The sequence below is a fragment of the Aphelocoma coerulescens genome, chromosome 26 (genome assembly GCF_041296385.1).
Source record: "Aphelocoma coerulescens isolate FSJ_1873_10779 chromosome 26, UR_Acoe_1.0, whole genome shotgun sequence".
In the NCBI taxonomy this organism is placed as follows: domain Eukaryota; kingdom Metazoa; phylum Chordata; class Aves; order Passeriformes; family Corvidae; genus Aphelocoma; species Aphelocoma coerulescens.
In genome coordinates this window covers 7795434-7816123 of record NC_091039.1, presented here as the reverse complement: position 1 = coordinate 7816123, position 20690 = coordinate 7795434, and the positions used below count along the sequence as shown (strand labels likewise).

Here is a 20690-nt window from a genome sequence, read left to right as displayed (position 1 = left end):
AGCATCCTTCCCTGGCTGCTCAGCAGACAGAGATAACACCAGCAGTCCTGCAGGCTGCAGCTTTTTCCTTGGAAATGCATTTACCTGCCAGGAGAGGAGTAGCAATTTGCAGTATTTGTGTACTCTGATGATGTGATAGCAGCGAGGTCAGCACTCAGCAGAGACACCAAGGGGCTATTTCCTCACTAAACTGTGGACTGCAGTAAGTGAAAAATAAGCTCCAAGGGTGCCTATTATGCAGACAATAAAATATTTTTATATCAATGTAGGTGTCAAGCTCATCACTTCCGCAGAGTGGATCCTGCACATTATGAGCCAACTACGAAAATTTCCAGCCAAGCAGGGATGGAAATCCTGGTGTTGGAAATCCATCTACAGCCTGGTGTTTGCTACTGGAAATAACAGATTCCCACTCCGCATTCAACAGCCTGGGTTCTCAGAGGGGACAGGACTCCGGGTGGGGAACTTACAGTCACAGTCTGGCCTTGGGTAGGGGTACACAAAAGTGGAGGGACAGGACAAGAGAAGTTCTCAGCAAAGCATCCTGTGGAAACTAATGCACTTTTCTTTAGGACCTCTATAAGCTAATGTAGTGGTTTGGTCTCAGCCTTTTGTTGCCACAAGAAACTTTCAGCTCTCCTCCAGAGCCACAGTTGGACAAGCTGGTTGGGATTGGAATGGCCAGGGCAGAGTCCCCATCCCCTTCACCTCAGATCCAGTCGGCATGAGAAGCACTCCTGGAGCCTCCCTTCGCTGCTGAGTGAAAAGATCCTTTGCAGAGATTAAAATGAATTTATTATTTCACAGTCTGGTATTTACATCACATCTGGACAGGGTATTACATACCCCATTACAAAAATGTCTTAATAATGAATCCCATGGTGGGAACCAGGGCAGGAGGCAGGTGGCAGCAAATACACCACTGACCCCGACACTGCCATGGTCCCCACACCATCTCCAGCCCCTCCTGAGCCAGCACGTCCCCTGCAGGGTCCCAGAGCAGTCCCAGAGCAGTGCTGGAGGTGTTGGTCCCACAGCCCCAGGGTCCCAAGCACCTCTGACTTCAGGGGCACAGAGTTCACATTCTTCCCCACCTTGAGCTGCCGCACCACAGGAAATGGTGTGTCCTGAAGAAGGTCATGAGCTCAGGGCCAGGAGGTGGTACATTTTTCTTTATTTTGGATTAATGCAACAGAACCTGGCTCGGTCTGAGGCCCTGGCTGGGCATCTGCATGCCCCAGACACCCCAGAGCCGCTGACAGAGAGATCCCCTCACACAACTCTGAAATTCAATTGCAAATACAAGCAGAAACTCAGTGCCTGGGACTTGCATGGTGGAAAACATTAAATTTGCAACCTGATTAATGCATTTACCAAGGAAGGAGAAACCAGCAGCATGCGCCATGCAGATATCTCACCATCCCTGTGGGCCAACAGGGTGTCAGACACCCTCTGGCTATGCTGCCACATCTGTTGCATGTGGTCATACCAGGAAGGTGGTGGGGCAGGGAAAGCCCAGTGCTCCAAGGGCAGAGCAGCCCCCAGTGACTCAGGATCAGGCTGGAACTCAGCGGCTGCTCCTAGGGACATGTGGGCCAGGAGCCTGGAGCCACATGGGGAAGGGTTCCACATAACCATTGACTTCCCGATTCCTGACTGCAACTTGGATTCAGCATCTCGGGAGATAGGGAAAGCCGACTCACAGCAATGATTTCAGCTATTCAGATCAAAGCCCATTTTGCGGGCCTGCTGCCTGTCTGTCTCTGTATTGTCAACAGCTCTTACATAGATGGAGCATTTTATTTAGGAGGATTGGAAAGCGAGCCCATTTCTTGCTTGGTGAACGCGTCCACAGAAAAGGAGGAAATCGTGGAGTGATGGGATTCTGGCAGCTGCACTGGGGTCCCTGCCTTCAGCCTCCAGGGAAGCTGGGGCTCACCGGATGCTCTGATCCAGTACCTGTCACAGTCCTGCTGGTGGGTGCAGGATGGTGGCCCTGGAGCATCCCACCCCTGCAGGCACTGGGCCACATCCTGCTGCTCACGGGAGCCCCAGGACCCACGCCAAGGCTGGTCAGCCAGTGCCGCGCTGCACGGAGGCTATCGAGTGACCTGCGTAGGAGAGGAGAAGTTATCCAACGCATCCAGCTGATTCCCCATCCATGAATTATCAGCAAACAGCCTCAAGAGGTGCAAATTAGATTTGCTCTTTACTTTCATTTAATGGAGTGGTCATTCCAAATGTTACCTTATGGATGGTTTGTGATTTCTGTGCTCTGGCTGCAGCTCTGACTGAGGTCCGTCTGCACAGGGGACTGAGATGCAAATCCAGCCCTTTGGCACCATTCCAAAGTCACAAAAGTCACCCAAAGTTACCAAAAGTCCTTTGGAAAACACAGGGCTGTGATTCCAAACTGCCACCTCCCTAAGGGAGGGCACGGCACCCAAAAGGAGATTGGCCATGGATGGGTCTGCTGGATGAGGCAGGAGAGCAGAAGCTCCAGAGTCCTACTCCCATTCCAGAGGGGAATGGCCCCAGGGAGAATTCAAGACAGCAAAACCAGAGCAGAGGCTTTGGGCTAAGTTAGTAGCTGCGGGAAACCAACCAAACAACACTAAAATGGGAAAAAGACAACCAGCTCAATGTAGGGCTGCAGTTACTGGTCAGTTATGGATGCTCAGGACTGGAGGAACCTTTTTGGATGTCCATAAAGACACCTCAGCAAGAAAGTGCTTTCTGTGCACAGAAATAATAGCAGCAATGAAAAAAGTCCCGACAGTGCTTAATACAATAATTTGGTGGTGGGGGATGTGGGGCGAGGAAAACGAAAGCATAAGGAATAATTACACTCAACAGTAAGAACAATGATTACAAAATTATGCAACTGATTAACCATGGCATATATGTAATTACTAATGAGTTTGATAAAATTTTAATTACACCTTGTTCTTTGGGGCATTCAGCAAGCGATGAAAATAATAATCATGTAGTGCTCTGTCACAAATGGTTGCCTCAGATGGGGAATGGGACAGATTAAGGGCTATATCACTGGGTTGGGAAGGGCAACCTGCTGCCCCGGAGCAGCAGGTGGTTCTGGGGAGCAACCTGGACACCCTGGGAGCCCGGGGATGTTACAGAGACACACCTAGTATGTCTGCTCAGGGGCTGAGCCATCCAACACCAAGCCTCCCATCAAGAATTATTAACTGGAAAAGCCGTGGCATACCCTCTGGGTTGTGGAACACCTGCCAGCCCCTCCAGCACCAGTGACAAGTGCACAGCCCAGACCCTCTGCTCTGCTTTGGTGAGTCCTTATAAAACAGCATGTGCCCTGAAGGAGCTGGAGCTCTCTCCTTCCCCACAGAACTGTTTTGGGATGCTCTCCTGGGTTTTGCTTGCCCCAGGCTGGGGAAAGCACAGCTGGGTTCCCCCCATCACCTGCAAGGGATGTACCTTGGTCGTCTTCACTTTGTTGCCACTGCTGCAGCTCCATCCTGAGAGGTCAGGAAGCACTTTGCATTCCTCCCCATCGAGACATGGCTCCATCTGGCACCACCACTTCTGCAGCACGATGGAGGCTGGGGGAGAGGAGGAGATCAGCGACCAGGCTGCAGCACAGGGTATGGAGGACAAGCTCTGCCCACCCTTGGGTGACATCAGGAGATACAGCTCCTCTCTCCAGCATAGCCCACATCGAGGAGCCCTGGACAAGGAGCTGCTCGTCACCTGCCTGGCCTCACCTGACCCAACTGCTCCACCTGCCTCCGGAACACCTGGTTTTCTCTCGCTACCCCAGGTAAAAAGCCCAATGTCCTCACTCCCAGTGAGAGCAGTACTATTCAATAACCCGTTCCAGGCTCCAGTTACAGAGCAAAGGGATTGTCTCCTACCACTCTGCTCTATTAGGATCTCGTGATTCACGCCTCCAGTTTGGACAACCAGAGCAGGCTCTCCTGTATTTAGGAACAATGTGACCTGAGCTGTTGGGGACAACAGCTGACAACTCATTCTGGCATTTCTTGGTGTTGCACAGAACTGCAGTCACAGGGCACTGGCTGTCACGCAAATCAGTACCATGCTGGCAGGGGCTGCCAGTGCTCCTGATGGCTCTTTGGTCATGGCACGTGATGGCATTCGATAAAACATTCACAGTTTGAGTTTTGGTTGGTACTCCTTGCAGGTGAAGGTACTGCATGGCTGGAATCATATCCCTGCTTCCAGCTGTGGCAGTGCAGTGAGGAGACGTGCAGGGATCAGTGCTGCAGATTTGACCCCAGCACAGCGATGCTGGAACCCGAGTAAGTCCCCCAGAGTACATAGCCCAGGACTGCAGAGTGGGGTAACACGGCCACACCAACATGAGTGTCCAACATGAGAGTGTCCCCAAAATGTGCCCTCTTCCCCACTGCTCTGCTGCAGGATCCCTGGGCAGGTCTCCTCTGTTAATGCTAGGAGCACAGAAGCCACACACCAGCTTAACCAGATGTGAAGATGAGGTCAGGGATTGAAAAGGATGGGGCTGCACCATGGGGTACTCACCATCCACACAGGAGGGAGCCGCCCGTGTTGTCCCTGCCACCTGCCCCGGGAAACAGGAGCATTTCACTGTCTGAGAGCGCTCCTCGATCTTGTTCTTATTGCAGCACCGGTGAGCTGCGATGACTTCGCATGTGCCAGGCTCTACATGCACTGCAGGAGGAGAAACAGCTACCGTCAGACCTCAGAGACCCAGGCCATCTGCTGCCCAGAGCCTTGAGAAGAGACCCTAGACCACCTCCTGCCCACTGCCCTGGGCAACACTGTTGGTGTGAGCTGTGACCAAGGCACCAGGAGAACCCAGCATGTGAAGCACTATCCCGGCCCTTGGAATCACCCCCAGGGCTGCTGGTGACATACAGGTGTCTGGGCACAGCATCTGCCCAGCCCACCTGTAAGGAAAAGCTGGGGTCCTGCTCCACACCTCTTGCATCTGGGGTCTTGCTCCTAACAGCCCTCACACCTGTCCTACCCTCCAAAATTCATCCCCTCTTGCCACGGCCAAGCCAAGAGCTTTATTGAAACTAATGAGCACATTAGCCAATTGCAGCTGATAATGAGATGCACTTTGCTACAAGAGAGGATGGTGCATCGTGCTGCTTTTGGCTTCAAGCAGAGCACCACCACCTCCGACCCCAGCTACAATCAATGCCTTCATCTTGCCATCACCCACCACCCTCTGCCTGGAGGAAGAAGGATCAGGATGGTGTTTCCACCCTGCAGTGGCAGAGAAATGTCACGGTGTTTATCACCAATCCAGGCTGCTCTGCTGCTCCCCCTCCTAGTGCCATTAAAATATTAAGGAAAATAGAAAACTACTGTGTTGGCTGATCACCTCTGGGATCAGAGTTTAGAGCTGGTCAGCATCTCAAATCAATGCCTTGGCTGGGTAATGGCCCACACAAGCACAATACAAATCAGCCAAAAAGGACTGAGAGACTTCATTCCCATGACCCCAGAGATCCCTGCAGGTGCTGCTTAATGAGCACTGGAGGAGCAGTGCAGAGCCACGCATGGGCATGCCCTGGGTCCCTTGGGTCACCAGGAACAGGCTTTTATTCCCAAGCAAATGGGAGCCAGGCTGGGTAGAGGACAGGGAAGCTGCATTCCTGCAGTGTGGCATCCCAAAATGTGTGCAGGTAAGCAGACATCAGGGCGTTCCTGGCTGCTCCGTATCCTGGGTTCAGGACACCTTCCACATTCCGGATTGCAGGCACGAGCCCCCAGGAGCTGTCACCAGAGGAAAGGCTTGTAAGGAGGTGCAGGACATGCAGGGCTGCAGGGAATGATGTGTCCTGATGCTGCTGCTGCTGGTGCAGGTACCTGTGAGCACAAGCCCACACTCAACTGTCTCCCAGCACAGGAGGCCTGGCAGTTGCTCCAACCCACCCTGCATTTGCCAGCCTCATCCTGCCCATCCAGTCACAGCTCCCAGCTCTGCCTCACCCCTGGTCACTGCTGGAGGATCCTGCTGGGGATCCCATCCACCGCCACTGACACAAAGTCAGGGGGACTGGGGGAGCTGACCTGTGTCACTATGAGTGTCCCTGCGGACCTTGTCAGGTCCCCACACTCACCAACAAACACCGCCCAGCTTTTGGAACGCAGCCACTTCACCTCTCCAAGGAAAGCTGAGGGAAATGGGATCTCTCCCCCAGTGCTGGGGGAAATCCCTTTGTCTTGCAGACCTTTTTTCACGCCCCTTGCTGGGAAATGCTGGTCTAAGTGTAAACTCCTGGCTTGTGGCAGCTGGGTATGGCTGTACCAGCTTTCAGTCAAAGCACTCCCTGCCCTTCTGTTCTCACCGTGTCTGAGCGCCAGACCGGAGACAGAGAGCAAGATGTGAAGGGCTGCTCCAGGACACCCCCCTGTGCCCTGCACCCACCGCACACGGGCAGGACAGGTTGCGCAATCACCGTGTCTTTATTTTATTTATTGCTATTTCATGGTAATTTTCTTTTAATGAACCCTTACTTTCATTTCTGCCCATAAAAACTGCACAATTATTATATGGAATATTTTTTAATAGCATCTCTGGTCATAAATTTTATCTTCCCTTTGAAATGCCATAATAATTCAGCTTTAATAATGAATTCCATTCTTTTTGTATGCAGAAATGGTAGACTTCTATGAAAGTGAGAAAGAAAGCAACTCTTTGCAGAACAAATATGACTGTTTTGCCCTTTCTTTATGCTTCATGGGATTTTTCAAATAATCTGAGGAAGAAGTAGAAATCCTTGGCTTTGGCTGCCTGTGAGCCCACGTTCCTATCACACTGTGGTCCAGGACCACGAGGAGTCACTCTTCCACCCTGTGCACCTCACCAGGGGATTTTACACCCTCAAGCCTCAGTATTCTCATGTAGTTATGGTTTTGACTCATTTTCAGAAAAGCTTCATTAGCAGAGCTCTTCCCGGGAGGGCTGCCCAGGTGACCCCTCTGCTCCCTTACATTCCTGCTCTCCGGCTGCTCATTTTCAGCTAATTTTAAAAGGTTCAGCTGAGGGAGAGCCAGGCAGAACTGAGAAATCGGTCATTACAGCCATGCAATAGGAGTTCGCTAACGTGTCAAAGACCTTTTAATTTGCTCAGAAAGGTGCAGCTCAGAGATAAAGAGAAATTTGCCTTCCTCTGCCTTACTGCAGCTGGCTGAGCATGGGGCACTGTGGTGCTGAACCTGCAGCCTCAGAGTCTCTGCCCAGAGAGCTGCCTGTGTAGGGAAGGTATCCCATTGCCCTGACACAGCCCCACAGCCCCCTCGGGACACACACAGCCTCACACCAAGGGTCCTACTGATGGCAGAGCTGAAGGAGCAGCACACAGCCCCAGGACCCATCCCGCTCTCAGGCCACAAAATACTTCCATTTACCTAAAGGTCTTAGAATTGTAGAATCAGAGACTGGTTTGGGTTGAAAAGGACCTTAACAGTTATCTTATTCCATGCCCTGCCATGGGCAGGGACACCTTGCACTAGAACAGGTTACTCCAAGCTCCATCCAGCCTGGCCTTGAACACTTCCAGGGACGTGTCCAAGGGCAACCTGTGCCAGGGCCTCACCACTCTCACAGGGAAGAATTTCTTCTGAGTATCTAATCAAAATCTGTCTCCTTCCAGTTTAAAGCCATTCCCCATTGCATTGTCTTCTGACCATCTGGCACCCTGCCCTAGGACACAATGAGACTGGAAATATGCCCCCTCCAGGTGCCAGCCCCAGCCCTGACAGCAGGATACAGTGCATCCCCTTCCCAAGCCATTGCATTTGAGCAGAGGTGACGTGCCCATCGGGAGCCATGTAGGAGCCATCTCCTACACACCAGATTCTCTGTTTTTCCCAGCCCTGGCCCACAGGCAACACAAACCATGCCAGACCCCAACGTTCAAGCAAGCACAGGAGTTTGGGGGGTTGTAACTGAGTGCAAAGAAATCCCTCTGCCCCAGATCTGGTGATTCCCAGGATGTCAGCAGGAGACACTGCTGTTTCCTCACTGCAGAGGAGATGAGCATCCCCAGGCCGAGGGATGCCAGCAGGAGAGCGGTGCCCAGAGGCTCCCTGCCACACTGGGCTTTCATGTCCCACGCCTGGGAGGTGCAAGCAGAGAGGCTGAGCCCATGTGCAGTGCGAGCAATGGGCTCCAGAACTCCCTGCAGCTGCTTCTCCTTTTGCTGAGCAGCAGGAAACTTGGAAGAAAATACAGATCAGATGGATGGTGTGTTTAACACCGACAGCAGGAAACCTCCCGAGAGCCTGGGATAAGTTCCAGAGCTTCTGGCATGCTTCTCCCTCCCATTTAACTGGTATTTCCCCACTGGAACCCTTTTAAAAAAGACACAGCTTATCTCATGGAACCATAAAAGAATTGTAAGAGCACAAGGCTTTTGAAGCCCGCATGCAGAAATAAAATAAAAATGCTGTCCTACTCAGGTTGACCTTTAAATGAATGGCAGAACATGGGGGTTTTATGGCATAACCTGAAATGACACATTTTGAGTGTCTCAGGGAGTGTGGGCACAACTCCACATGTTCAGTGTAAAATACTGCTTGCTGGTGGAGACCTACAAAATAAAGAGAAGTTGGATGCATGTAAGTGCCAGGCAATGCCCAGAGAACCTCATTTCCCAAAAGAAAAGATCCCAGCTGACTAAATGCCTTTTACTTCTGCTTCATGTTGAGTGATGAACACAAATAAAGGCAAAGACAGCCCTTTGATTAGCAGCATTAGAAGGTGGTGGGACCACCCCTGTGGGAGTTGGACACAGACATTCCAGCCTTGCTCACCATGAAGACCTCACCATGTTACACAGGGGATTAAACTGCTGGTGAATTGTTCTTCACCAACAGTCTCCTACTCTGTTTCCAAATGACTGTGCTTGATTCGTGTAGCTCTTTAAATCCAACCACATTGTGCAGGAAGCACTGCTTTGCTTGGACAGAGAAGCATCTCCACGTGCTGGGTAGGCACAAGGGATCTCAGGCACGTGGTATGAATTTGTGTGCAGGGCCAGGAGTTAGACTTAATGATCCTTGTGGATTTCTTCCAATGTGAGATATTCTATAATTCTATTATCAGACCTGATTGCCACAGTCAGATATGTCTCTGGATGGCAAACAGAGGGTCTGCATGTGGGCTCTCCCTTCAAGAAATTTGTAAGTTTGAGGTCACAATTAAAGACCTTCCTCTGCTATTGATCATTTTTAGGTGGTTTTACCTGTGAATAAACACAATTCTTTAATGGGATGAAAGCTCTGGATGTATCTGTCCCTCAGCATCTCTGACCCTGGGGGCCTCAGGCATCAGTGACACAGCTATCCTTGTTCAGCTCCACACAGAAACATAACTGCAGCTTCCTTGGACACAAATGTCACTGCCACTGAGAATGCAGCACTATGAAAGGGTGTTTCAAACAACCTTCACTGAAAACTGTCCCAAAGGCAGCAACAACAGGGCAGACAACAGGAGAATAAAGCCCATGAACTCACCAAGTAGACCAAGAATTCTTGTTTTGAGACCATGGAAACCCAGCCCAAGAGATGAGGCAGTCACAGGAAGTTCTTACAATGTCAGGAAAGCAGGATGGGCAGAGAGAAACTGTGGTCATACAGACACAGAGTGGGGTCAAACTTTTAAGTGTTTGCTCCTGGTCTGCCCTCTTTTCTGTGGATCAGAATTTTCCTGAATAAAAAGCACACAATGTGGTCTGCTGTGGATAAGTCTGTGAGAGCAAAAAATCCCCAACTCTATGCCTGCTGGCATGTGAATCCACGAGCCTAGCTGCTCTTGGACAAGTGAGATTTATACACAATTCACACCACCACACTTGGGCATCTGCACTTCAAACCTCGTTGAGTCGGTGCTTTATTAATCCCAGGTCTGACTCTTCCCCAAAGAAGCAGCTCTCTACAAATCAATCCCATGGAGGAGCAGGGCTCTCTGGCACTGGGATTGGGCAGGTTGAGTGAGCACCTGAGCTGCGAGCAGTGCCCATATCCCTGGTAGCCCTAAGTCAGTGCCGAAAAGTCATCCCAGAAGAAAAATGAAGAGTTTTCTCCTGATCAGAATCACAGAATGGTTTGGGTTGGAAAGAAGCTCATCTTGTTCCACTCCCTGCCATTAGCAGGGCCACCTTCCACTAGAGCAGGGTGCTCAGAGCCCTGTCCAACCTGGCCTTGAACACTTCCAAGGAGGGGTATTGAGGGTTAGGACAAGGAAAAGGCAGGTAGCTGCTCACTGATTGGGTGAGGGAGTCACTCTGGAAAATGTGTTTTGGTTTTAAGCAATGCGGGTGGGGATTACAGGATTAAAACTGCTTTAACTGTCAGGCAAAAATGACAGAAATAGGACAGGGTTAGGTGTGGGGTCAATCAAGAGCATGAATGCTTTCAAATTAACCCTTAAATGCCCTTTCCAAGCAGAGGCACAAGAAGCAGACATCAGGTGCCCCAGGATTGAAGTTTTTGCCTGTGCTGCCTGGCTCTGCCAGTAACTTCGGTAACACCAGTACCACCAGTACCACCAGCATCCATCTCCCCACACATCCTCCCACCATGCTCCAAGGAGCCCCCAGCCCTGGGCCACTGGGCCCCCCACTGGCCCATCAGGCTCGGTGCCAGACAGGATGGGCACAAAGGGCTGACCATAACTTCTCAGATGCTCCTCTTCTCCGGACACAAACTTCAACCATGGGTTCACATAACCCCTCCAAAAAATCACATTCATGCCACAAAGTAGCATTCCAACACTCACAGAGGGAATCTCAAATTCACAGCTGGGAATAACAAATTAACATCTCAGAGCCACGGTGACGTTTTCCAGCAAGACTTTCAGTTCTACATCCCTTTACACTTGTTCCACCTTTCTAGATGATCTTTGCAACCAGGGGGATGAAAATTTTTATTTCTAGTGAAAGCCTGAAGTGGAGAGTGTCCACCACATAACAAGTGGAGTTTGTGATACCCATAGCAACTCTGATGGAAAGATTTACATCCACTGCTCACAGAGCAAGAATTACCGCAATAATAGATTCACACAGATGTATCAGATGTATATATGGATCATTATATGTGTCTCAGATTTTGTTACAGATATGAAGAAATCCCCTCTTTAACTCCTCAGACCATCCAGACTCACCAAGTCACAGGTTTTAGATGCCCCATAATGAGTACTCACAACTTATAACTCCAAAGAGCAGCTTTACAGCCCTATGGCTGCATGTTCCTACCCATCCCAAAGGAGCAGTCCTGGGAGTTTCCTGCACACATGGACACCAAATGCCAATCCAACAGCTGTCACAGTGGCACTGTGTTGGTGCCTCTTGGTGTCTGTTTGCTGGATGCTGCCCACACCTTTGGCACACTCATCCATGCTGCCCAGACCCCAGAACCAAGGATGGACACCGAGCTCCTTGAGGCTGTCAGCATTTGGTCCCCAGAGAGATTCCTGCCTGCTCCTGGTGTGAACCGCAGCCTGAAACTCCTCCTCCTACCAAGAAGTGTGAGACAGAACTTCACCAAGCATCTCATCCCCATGTAATCCCCACCTCAGGCATCCCATGAAGACCCCAAGGTACCACCAGTATCATGGGGACCCAGATGATTGCACAAACATGCAACACATGCAGCAAGGATGTCGCTCTCCTACCTGAATGGCTTCTGTGATGATGCGTGGAGGCCAATGTCAGTCGTCCCCACAGCGTGGTAAGGCAGAGACTGAGCATGAAAACCCATTTGCTCAGGCTCTGTATATCTCTCTCACTCATTCTACGAAAAAGAAGAGATACATGGAGGAAGAGGGACTGAGGAGGGCTGGGAGGTGCAGATCCACTCACCAATGCTCCTGCACACAGCGGTATGACTCCTGAACGTTGTGAGGACTGGGGTGTCCTGGCTGTGGGGACATGGCCCTGGGAGATGAAGGGATTCACCCACCACCCTCAGATGGCCTCAGACTTCATCAGCAGCATAGGCCATTGCAGCAGGACAGAAAGAAATCCCACCAGCAGTACAGGTGAGTGATAGTTACCTTTTACTGGGGATTCACGCTCACATCTGTGCATCTGCCAACCTCAGGTGGGTCAGGTCTTTGCAAGAAGCAGACATCAGTGCATCTGAGAGGAGAAAGAAGGACATGGGCAGTGATACCTGCTATCAGTGTGAGCCACTGTGTCCTTGGGAGTGGCTGGGGAATTTCACCAGCCCCACTTCAAGACATATACTCTTGGGTGCATGAGCATGTGCCCATTGCACCACTGAAACCTCTTCAGGAGCTCAGCCCATAACCCTGCTCACCCCTTTGAACAGCAGGACCTGCAGAGCTGCTCCTGATTTTTACTGCTGAGAGCACAAAATCAGGTCCTTTATAGTAGGTTATTAAAGCAGATGACAAACACTAAATGCAGACCCAGAGTGTGTGGGAAGAGCCAGAGTAGATCAGCAGCGAGTCATTTAAGGTTCTGCCTCTTCTGTGCATGGTTATGTGCTGTCATTGTCCTTGTGTCACTGAGGTTCCTTGCAGTCATGCCCAAGGTCTGGCATTTGCAAACCACTTGCTGGCAAACAGAAGGATGGGCTGATCCCACTGGATGTCCTGGGGCCAGCACCCCAGGAATCTGAGGAATGGGGCAGCTGATTGCCAGTCGGATACACAGAGCCCACGGCAGCACCACGAGCTGCAGTCTGCTCTCCCAGCACATCACTTTCTTCTGGGGCTGTTCCTCCTTTCAGCATACAAGGCAAGTTCATGCAACCACACACTCAAAACTGCATCCACTACCTCTGGACACACCATTAACCACTCTTGGCACCTCTGCAAATACCGAGGCACCAAACTGGCACTACTCTCAGTCGATGCAGGACATGCTGGGAAGAAGCCAAGTTTTACATCATCTAGCGCCTCTAGGGAAAAATGTAAATCCCAAAAGGCTTGGTATTTTACTGCTGAGTGCTTTAAGTATGTTCTCTTCACTATTTACAGCCACAGCCCTGAAGATGGAAACAGCTCCGGTGCTCCACAGGCAGTGGCACCAACAGCGACATCACTGTTTGGCATCTGCCAAGTGGTGACCTCCCAGCCTCCATTATCACCTGCTGGGGTCTAACCAGGTCCAGCAAACAACCATGCCCCTCACAAAATTTTAGTTCTGGATCATAACTTACTAACAAGACGCCACAAAGACAAGTGGTGGTGACACTGAGGTTGGGGAGTGCTGCCAGGACCAGCAGCAGGTGCCAGGGGTACCCTTGCCCTGTGCCAATCTCTCATCCACAGTCCACTCCATGGGCAGCACAGTTCCAGCAGTGCACTGGACAAACCCACACCTCTGAGAGAAGAAATCTCCAATTTTCAACCATGTTCAAAATTTCTATCTGCTCTGGATCACAAGACAGTGAAACAGACTCCTCTAATGAAGAGCCAGGACACAAAACACTGACATTTTTAATCAAAACAAAGTGATTTGAAGTGGTAAAAAGGACATTTCTTGTTTTGAAGCATTTAAAAATGAATTGTCCTGTTTTAAACTGACATTTCAAAATGAGAAATGCTTCATTCCAAAGTGGTGATTTAAAGTGATATTTTGCACTTTGATTCTCCCATCTGGAAAACAAAAATCAGAAAATGTCATCAAAAGTGTTGACATTTGCCCAGGGAAAAACCAAAGGTATCTTGACAAAACCATGTATTTAATGCTAAAAAAGAATTTAGAGGTAAGGAAATACTCCTAATTAACGCTGTGGGATGGTCAGCTTGGCCAGGAACAGACTGAAGAGTGGCTGGGAGCATCCCATTTGCTGTCCTGACTCCATCCCTGCCCACTGGGTGATGAGGGGCTGATCCTACTCCAGCCCCCCTCCATTGCCAGAAAGAACCCAGTATGGCTCAATGTGCAAGAAAACCACTGCTCCTTGAGGTGATGTGACAGGACTGTGAGACTCCCTCCTGTAAACCCATATTGAGGTGATCTCTGGTGATGCTCTGCATGAAGCTTCTCAGGGGGGGATCATGCAGCAGGGGATCAGTACTGTTGGAGTCCCTTTGGAGACGTGACAGACCACTGTGTAAATACTGGTGTCAGCTTAAAGAATGCACTATTTGCTCAATGACAAAGTAAACAGCTCTCTCAGAGCTGCTCAGTCCCTCACCTGAATCCAGAGGCAGTGTGTGCCACAGCACTGCATCCAGCCGGGAGTGGGGCAAGTGCCCCCCACCTGTGGTCACCCCCACCCAGCCACGCTGCACTGCAGAGGAGCTGTGTCCCAGCTGTCTTGCCCCACAATGGGGCACATCTGGCAGCCCAGATGTGAGGACAGCAGACACAGTGCTATTGCAATTCTTGCGACAGTGAGTCTCCAATGCCAATGAAGCTCCCATGTGCCTTCCAGCAGAGCAGCCAGGTCCCCATCAGGAGACCCTGGTTTCCTGGCTGCTGCTCCAGCTCTGGCTCCCGCTTCATGCAGAGAGCACAGCCCAGCTCCCAGGCACCAGGCCCGAGCCCCACAGCACACACCAGAGCTCCTCTGGGGGAGCCCATCCCCAGCTCCTGCCCATGACACCCTCCAGGCCATGTGAGGTTTCCAGGAGACATCCCTAAACCTCTCAGCTGGACCAAAAACCAAGCACTGCACTGGCTGCTCCATCCCACAGAGGACAGCAACATACTCCCAGCGCAAAGTATATTTAGCTCAGAAAGGCTGAGATGTTCGCTATAGCTAAGGAAGCATAAATAAATCACAGCGTTATCAATAATGCAACCCACACTGTCCATGCCACACTCCAAAGGGAAGCCACCAAGCTGAGCAGAAGGAGCCGCACTGGCGGCTGGGAGAGCACACGTGGTTCAGGGGAGCACGAGGACAAGGTGCATCCCAGTGCTCCATGCTGGCAGAGGCACTCAGAGCTCCCACTCATGCCCAAACTCCCATTAGAAAACACAGCTCCACAGAAATTGCTGTTTTGACAGATATCAACCTACAGTGTTGTGAGATTACAACTACAAATGTTTGGTCTGACTTGAGATTTTTCAGCCTGGAGTGTCAGTGTGAAATGAAGAGTGGTGTTTTGGCACGTCAAAACGCTTAATTTTGATTGAACATCTTGGTATTCTCCATTCTGTTATGTGCTGTTTGGAATTTTGTGGAATTTTTCATTAACATTTTCTAGCTGCTTTTGCCTTTCGGGTCTGAGCTGGGACCTGAAGTAACTGTCAAGTTCCCCAATCTCTCAGACTGTCAATCTCAGTTGCAACCAGTGTGTCAAGAGATCATGGTTCCTCGGCATGGGCACATGTAGGCATATGTGGGCAGGGGCCATCACGGACAACATCTCACCTGTGCAGGCTCTTTGCTGGGGTGTGGCTGTCCCAGCACAGATGAACTCTTCCAGGTAAAGGGCACCCACATGCTGAACAGCCCCCCAAGTCTCTCCCTGCAGCAAAAGGGATGGCTGATGAGCAGGAGGAGGAGACTCCTGCTTCCCTGCCTTGGCACGGCAGCATGGACAAACTCATGACTCCAGAATGGGACTGGTAAAGCTCACGCTCTCCTCTGGGCCACTGAGCCTCTACTCATGGTGATGGGGCCATCTGACTGGTGATCATCCTGTGCCCCTCGAGCCACCCCAAGAGGAAGCTGGCCCTCAGTGCCACTGCCCTACTCTAGCCTGGTGCTGGCCAGAGGCAAACCCATCCTGGCTGGAGCTGCAGAGAGGGAGGAAGCAGAAGAAGGTGAAGGCCCCCATCTCATCCTGTCCTGCTCAAGGCTTTGGCTGCAGGGACAGCTTGTGCTGAAGGCTACAGCAGTTGGGATCCATGGCCCCTTCCAGGGTAAAGGAGCATCCTTGGCTGCAGAATCTGGGGTCTCTCCAGCAGTGCTTTGCCTCCCAGAAAGGCGAGTAGCTTCGCAGTGCTGGCAAAACAGCACCTGTGACGAGCCCACCCCCGGAGCCGGTGGCCTGACAGGGCCCCACCGGGTCCGAATCCCCGTGCACGGCGCAACCCCCGCCGGGCGGGCGGGCAGTGACCGGGAGCTCCGCTGCTGTCGGAGTCACCGGTAACGGGGCGCAGGGCAGAGCCGGCCCCGAGAAACTCACTGCAGGGACCCTCCCGAACCTCACATCGGCACCGGGGAGCCCCGGAGGGCGACAGGGGACCGCGACACGCGGGGACCGGGCAGCGACGTACGGCGGCCGGGCGGAGCCGGGAGAGCTGGACCCCGCGGCGGAGCATCCCGGTGCCGCCGGTGCTCGCTGGCACGCCGATCCCGGCGGCTCCTCCGACCCCGGCTCCCCGGCCTTCGTCGGGGCTCAGCGTCCCCTCGGAGCGGCAGCGGGCCGGCGCTCGGCACCACGACGGGAGTCGCCCCGGGGGTCCCGTCTCGTTCCCCCCCGCCAAACTTTCCGCACGTACCTGCCGGTGGCCTCGGGGCGGGCGGGGGCCGACGCTGCCCATGGCTGGGGGCCGCTCCGCTCCGCCGGGTCAGCGCCGCCTCCGCGGGCCGCAGCCGCTGGGGGCCGCGGGCATCGCCGGGCGGCGGCGGCGGCAGCGCGGGGCTGGGCGGGGGCGGCGGGCGCGGAGCCGAGCGGAGCCCGGCGGACCCGGTGCCGGCAGGAAGGGGCGCAGCGCCGCCTGCTGCTGCCACCGCCCCGGGACCGGCGCACCAAGCACCAGCCGGTGCCGGTGCGCACCAAGCTGCCCCCCCCCCCCCGCCCGCGAGGGCGCTGCCCCGCCCTGGTCAGCCCCGGTGCCCGTCAAAGCGGCCGGGGAGGAGGAACGGGCAGAGAGAATTTACCGGAAAAATTATTTACATTATTTACATACACAATCCCCTTCCCGCCGCCTCCCGGCCCCCCCCCCCCAAAAAAAAAAAAAAAAAAAAGGGGAGTGATGGCCCCGCGAGCTCAGAGGGATATGGAATGGTGCGGGGATGGACAGCCAGCCAGCCAGATTGCTGGCCCCGGCATTCTCCTCAAATCATGTGTCTGGTCAGAGCTAATTTACCCAAAAACTAATTTTCCCCGCCAAAAAAATGTGTGATGGCCCCGCAAGCACGAAGGGATGCTGAATGGTGTGGGAACGGACAGACAGACAGATGGACCCACTACAGCAACCCTCTTCTCAAAACGTGAGCCTGTCTTTGGAGTCAACCCACCAAAACTCAGCTTTCTTGGAACTGAAATAGCATCACCAGCCTGGATTGGGCTCTGCAGGAGACTCTCCCTGACACAGGGAATTCCAACATCTGGGACCACAACACCAGTCTGGGCCAGTTCTTTCCCCAAGGCAGCTCCAGGCTTGTCCAGAAAACCCCTCCCGGCGCCCCCAGGACACAGCTTGCATGGCTCCTCCCACAACAGGGAGCAACAGGCTTTAAAACACCTACAGCACGAGCAAATGTTGAATTTTCACAATTCCTGCCAGGAATTAAACCCCGGCTCACAGCAGCTGAGATGAGAGGCTGAAGTTACATGCACTCATTTTCTTTGCTTTGCTCAAACCTATTTGCACATCGATGAAAGCCTTTGGTTTCTGAAGACAGCTCACTGCTTACTCCTGGACCTTCCACCCCACCGCTCAGCTGGAAGCATGGAATGATTTCCAAGACCAAGCTGAGTTACAGATGAACAGCAGCTGTTCAGAAAAATCACAGGTGGGCAGTTTGCAAATTTCCCAGCCATTTGCTTTCCATGGGATCCCCAAAGCCCCTCTCCTTTCCCAGGAAACCAGCCCTTGGAAACCGCACTGCTGAGAGTCCCAGCCAAGTGCCATGTTGGGACCCCTGGCAGTCTCCTCAGGGCACCAGACAGATGGCAAGGCAGATGCCCTGAGGTGACCCACCAGCTCCTTGGGGACCCACAACCTTGACTCTTCCCTAGGGGAAGAGTCACCCCAAAATGCACACAGGGATCCGGGGGAGAGTACTCCAGCTCATGACAAGAATAGGTTACTTTGCTATTTTGTCCAAGGAAACTGAATTCCTTTTCCCCCTTTAAAGAGTCAAAATTGCCATATGTTAAATTTGAATTAGTTAGATATGGCTACTCAAAAGAAAAAGGAAAAGCTCTACAAGATTAACCCGAACCCCAGTAATAAGATATTAAGGAAATACAAGCATCTCATTCTTCAGATCAAAGGGTTTTAATAATAATGACAAAAATCAATGTGAAACTAAATTAAATCTGCTGTTTATATTCATCAGGTAATTTGATCAAGAGCCTGCCAATTCAGGTCTCTAGTGCTGTGATGAGTAAATACAAACATACTACTTTCAGATCACAAAGTTTTAGTGGAATGATCAAGAGCAAATGAAATCAAAGCTATTTTTCACACCAGCCAAATCCCAATTAAATTAGGCCAGATTATTTAATAAGGAAGCCTACAAAACTCTGGCTCTTTATTGATGTAATGATACAGAAATATAAATTTGTTGCTTTCCAGATCACAGCATTTAAATGCAAGGGAAGAATTAAGACTTCAGTAAAACTGGTTTAATTTAAATTTTGCTGGAAGTGAACACAATAATTCCTCCTCCTCCTCATCCTGACTTCTTATTGAGTGTCCAGCAGCAGCCTTCAGCCTTGCTCTCTTCCCTGGCTGTGACTCCTCAAGGAGCCCAGTACTTTACTGGATGGGGGGACCCAAGTTTCCAGTATCCATAACAAGCCAAGTTTGGAAAGGAAAGGAACTGCCCAAGAAAATCTTAGCAACGTTTCCTGATGTATCCTTAGTGATAAATCCTGCTCCCATGTAAGAAATCTGTCACATGCCTGGAAACCTTCTGTACTTTCCAGGTGAGCAACCAGTTGTTTTTTTTTTCAGGAAGAAAACTCATTGGTTGGGGCTTGGGGTACAAGACAAGGGTTAGGGGCAAATGGTTACACAAAGGCAGATGGGCATGTCAGAAGACTTCAAATGCTCAGTGCAATCAACTTATCTGCAGCTGCTAATAGGCAGAAGGGTAAAAATTATTTTATTAAAGCTGGGAAAAGCAGAACTCCTGATATTTTATTCCTGGGGAAGATTTATCACACCCTGTTTTCAGTGGACCACTGAATTAAGATTCAAGTTTATTTATCCCCTTCCTCTGAGCAGGCCCCAGTGCCTCCAGGCTGTCTCAGCACTGAGTACCCACCCCTGAGGATTTTGCTCCCTTTTCAGAAGATTTTGCTGACAACAGGGAATTTCAGTGCAGATCCTCAGCCTGTCAAAATGGCAGTCCAGGGAGAGGATCTCCCGGAAGCCTGGGCACTGCTACAAAAGCAGGGAGAAGTCCTGCTCCCTGCATCCTCTGGAATGTGGGTCTGAGCTTCCAAATTGAAAAGTAAGTTCCCCAAAGCCTCCATAAATTCCAGTGAGTGTTATTGTCATACATTTATTCTTCTTCTTCTGTATTTCTACTGTCAGGCAATATCAAATGAGACCAGGAGGCTCCTGAAGACTTTGAGAGCAGAATTGAGAATGAAGATCCCTTGGGAAATATGAAAATGGTGTGGAAGATTTTGAAGCAGCAGAGGGGGAAAAGCCAAGTGACCCAAAGAAGTTAATGTGCATGCCCCCCCCGCCCCCCCCCACATCCCCCCTCCTTTGCATCAGGGAGAGGAAAGGGTAAAACCCTCTGGGAGTCTGTACCGAATCCAGGTCATCTGCTCTGCAAAACACTGATGTACTCACCTGCAGAGAGGTCACACACATACCCAGAGCAGCAACGCTCTAAAGGCTTCTCTGCACTCCAGCAGGAACAGACAGGGAATAAAGATGTGTGGTTGCAATCAAATTATCCCTTCAAAGAAATAACAATAAATTCTGAACTTCCCAGTTACAGGGAACATGCAAACCTTGAAAACCATTAAGAACTGCTTCTTCTGTTGATGAATTATCCAGAGTGCACAGAGCTATTTTCCGAGCTTCACTGTATTATGCTAATTATAAATTAATATATTACTCATTACACAGTAAGGCTGTACAGTCAACTAATGCACTGCTGCAAAGAGCCTGTTTTAAAACATCCTCTGGTACTTTTATGATCTGGATGTTTAATTTACTTCTGTTGTGGCTTAAATGCCACCAACATGTCATTCTTTCACAAAGAAATATCCCTGGCTCCATCCTACCTCCTCTGGAGCTCAGCAACCTAGATGAAGGATGAAACTTAGAAAGGCTTTTTCCATCCTGAGCAGTTGCATGAGAAATTAACTAAAATAGCATAATTTAAGACTAATTCCTGTGTTACTAATTTTTAAATCACTGTTTATCATGGCAGCAGGCTGGAGTGCTTCACCTGAAGCTGTGCCCATGGAAGGTGAATATCTGACAACCCCATGCTCAGGGAGGGACACTTTGGGTGAGATGGGGAGACAGGGAAAGCATGAGCATCCCAGGCAGAACTCCCAGAGGGATGGGAAGAGCAAAGGGCAGAGTTGCTGGCATCCGAAGTGGCTTCCCGTGCACTCTGACTCAGTCTACAACATCTGCCTCCCCAGGCCTTGTGCCAGGCAACCTTGTGAAGGGGAACATCAGCCTCGCAAATAAGGAGAAAACTTCACATGGATATGGCTGGCAGGATGAATAGGGGGAAATGGAGCCCTCTTTCTTGGAAAACAGTCTTTAGCATCACATTGTTTCAGGGAACATTCCTGGGGACTGGTTATTTGTCAGACCATTCTTTCTGTG

General features: G+C 51.1%; 1 protein-coding gene across 1 annotated transcript; it reads right to left on the bottom strand.

Annotated features, from left to right (window-relative positions):
• Positions 1–810: 810 nt before the first annotated feature.
• Positions 811–12140, bottom strand: TAFA3 (TAFA chemokine like family member 3). Its single transcript, XM_068995758.1, has 5 exons — positions 12053–12140; positions 11672–11790; positions 4540–4689; positions 3454–3578; positions 811–2111 (listed from the first exon to the last, which is right to left on the bottom strand). Exons 2-5 carry the CDS (start codon positions 11787–11789, stop codon positions 2100–2102), a joined length of 405 nt encoding a protein of 134 aa, XP_068851859.1. The 5' UTR covers position 11790; positions 12053–12140; the 3' UTR covers positions 811–2099.
• Between the last annotated feature and the right edge of the window lie 8550 nt (positions 12141–20690).

Excerpts from the sequence above, each read along its gene's own strand:
- TAFA3 (XM_068995758.1), bottom strand. The coding sequence starts at position 11,789 with ATGAGTGAGAGAGATATACAGAGCCTGAGCAAATGGGTTTTCATGCTC. Across the intron at positions 4,690-11,671 it reads TCATCACAGAAGCCATTCAG|TGCATGTAGAGCCTGGCACA; the intron begins GTAGGAGAGCGA and ends CTCCTCCTGCAG. Across the intron at positions 3,579-4,539 it reads GGCTCCCTCCTGTGTGGATG|CCTCCATCGTGCTGCAGAAG; the intron begins GTGAGTACCCCA and ends CCTCTCCCCCAG.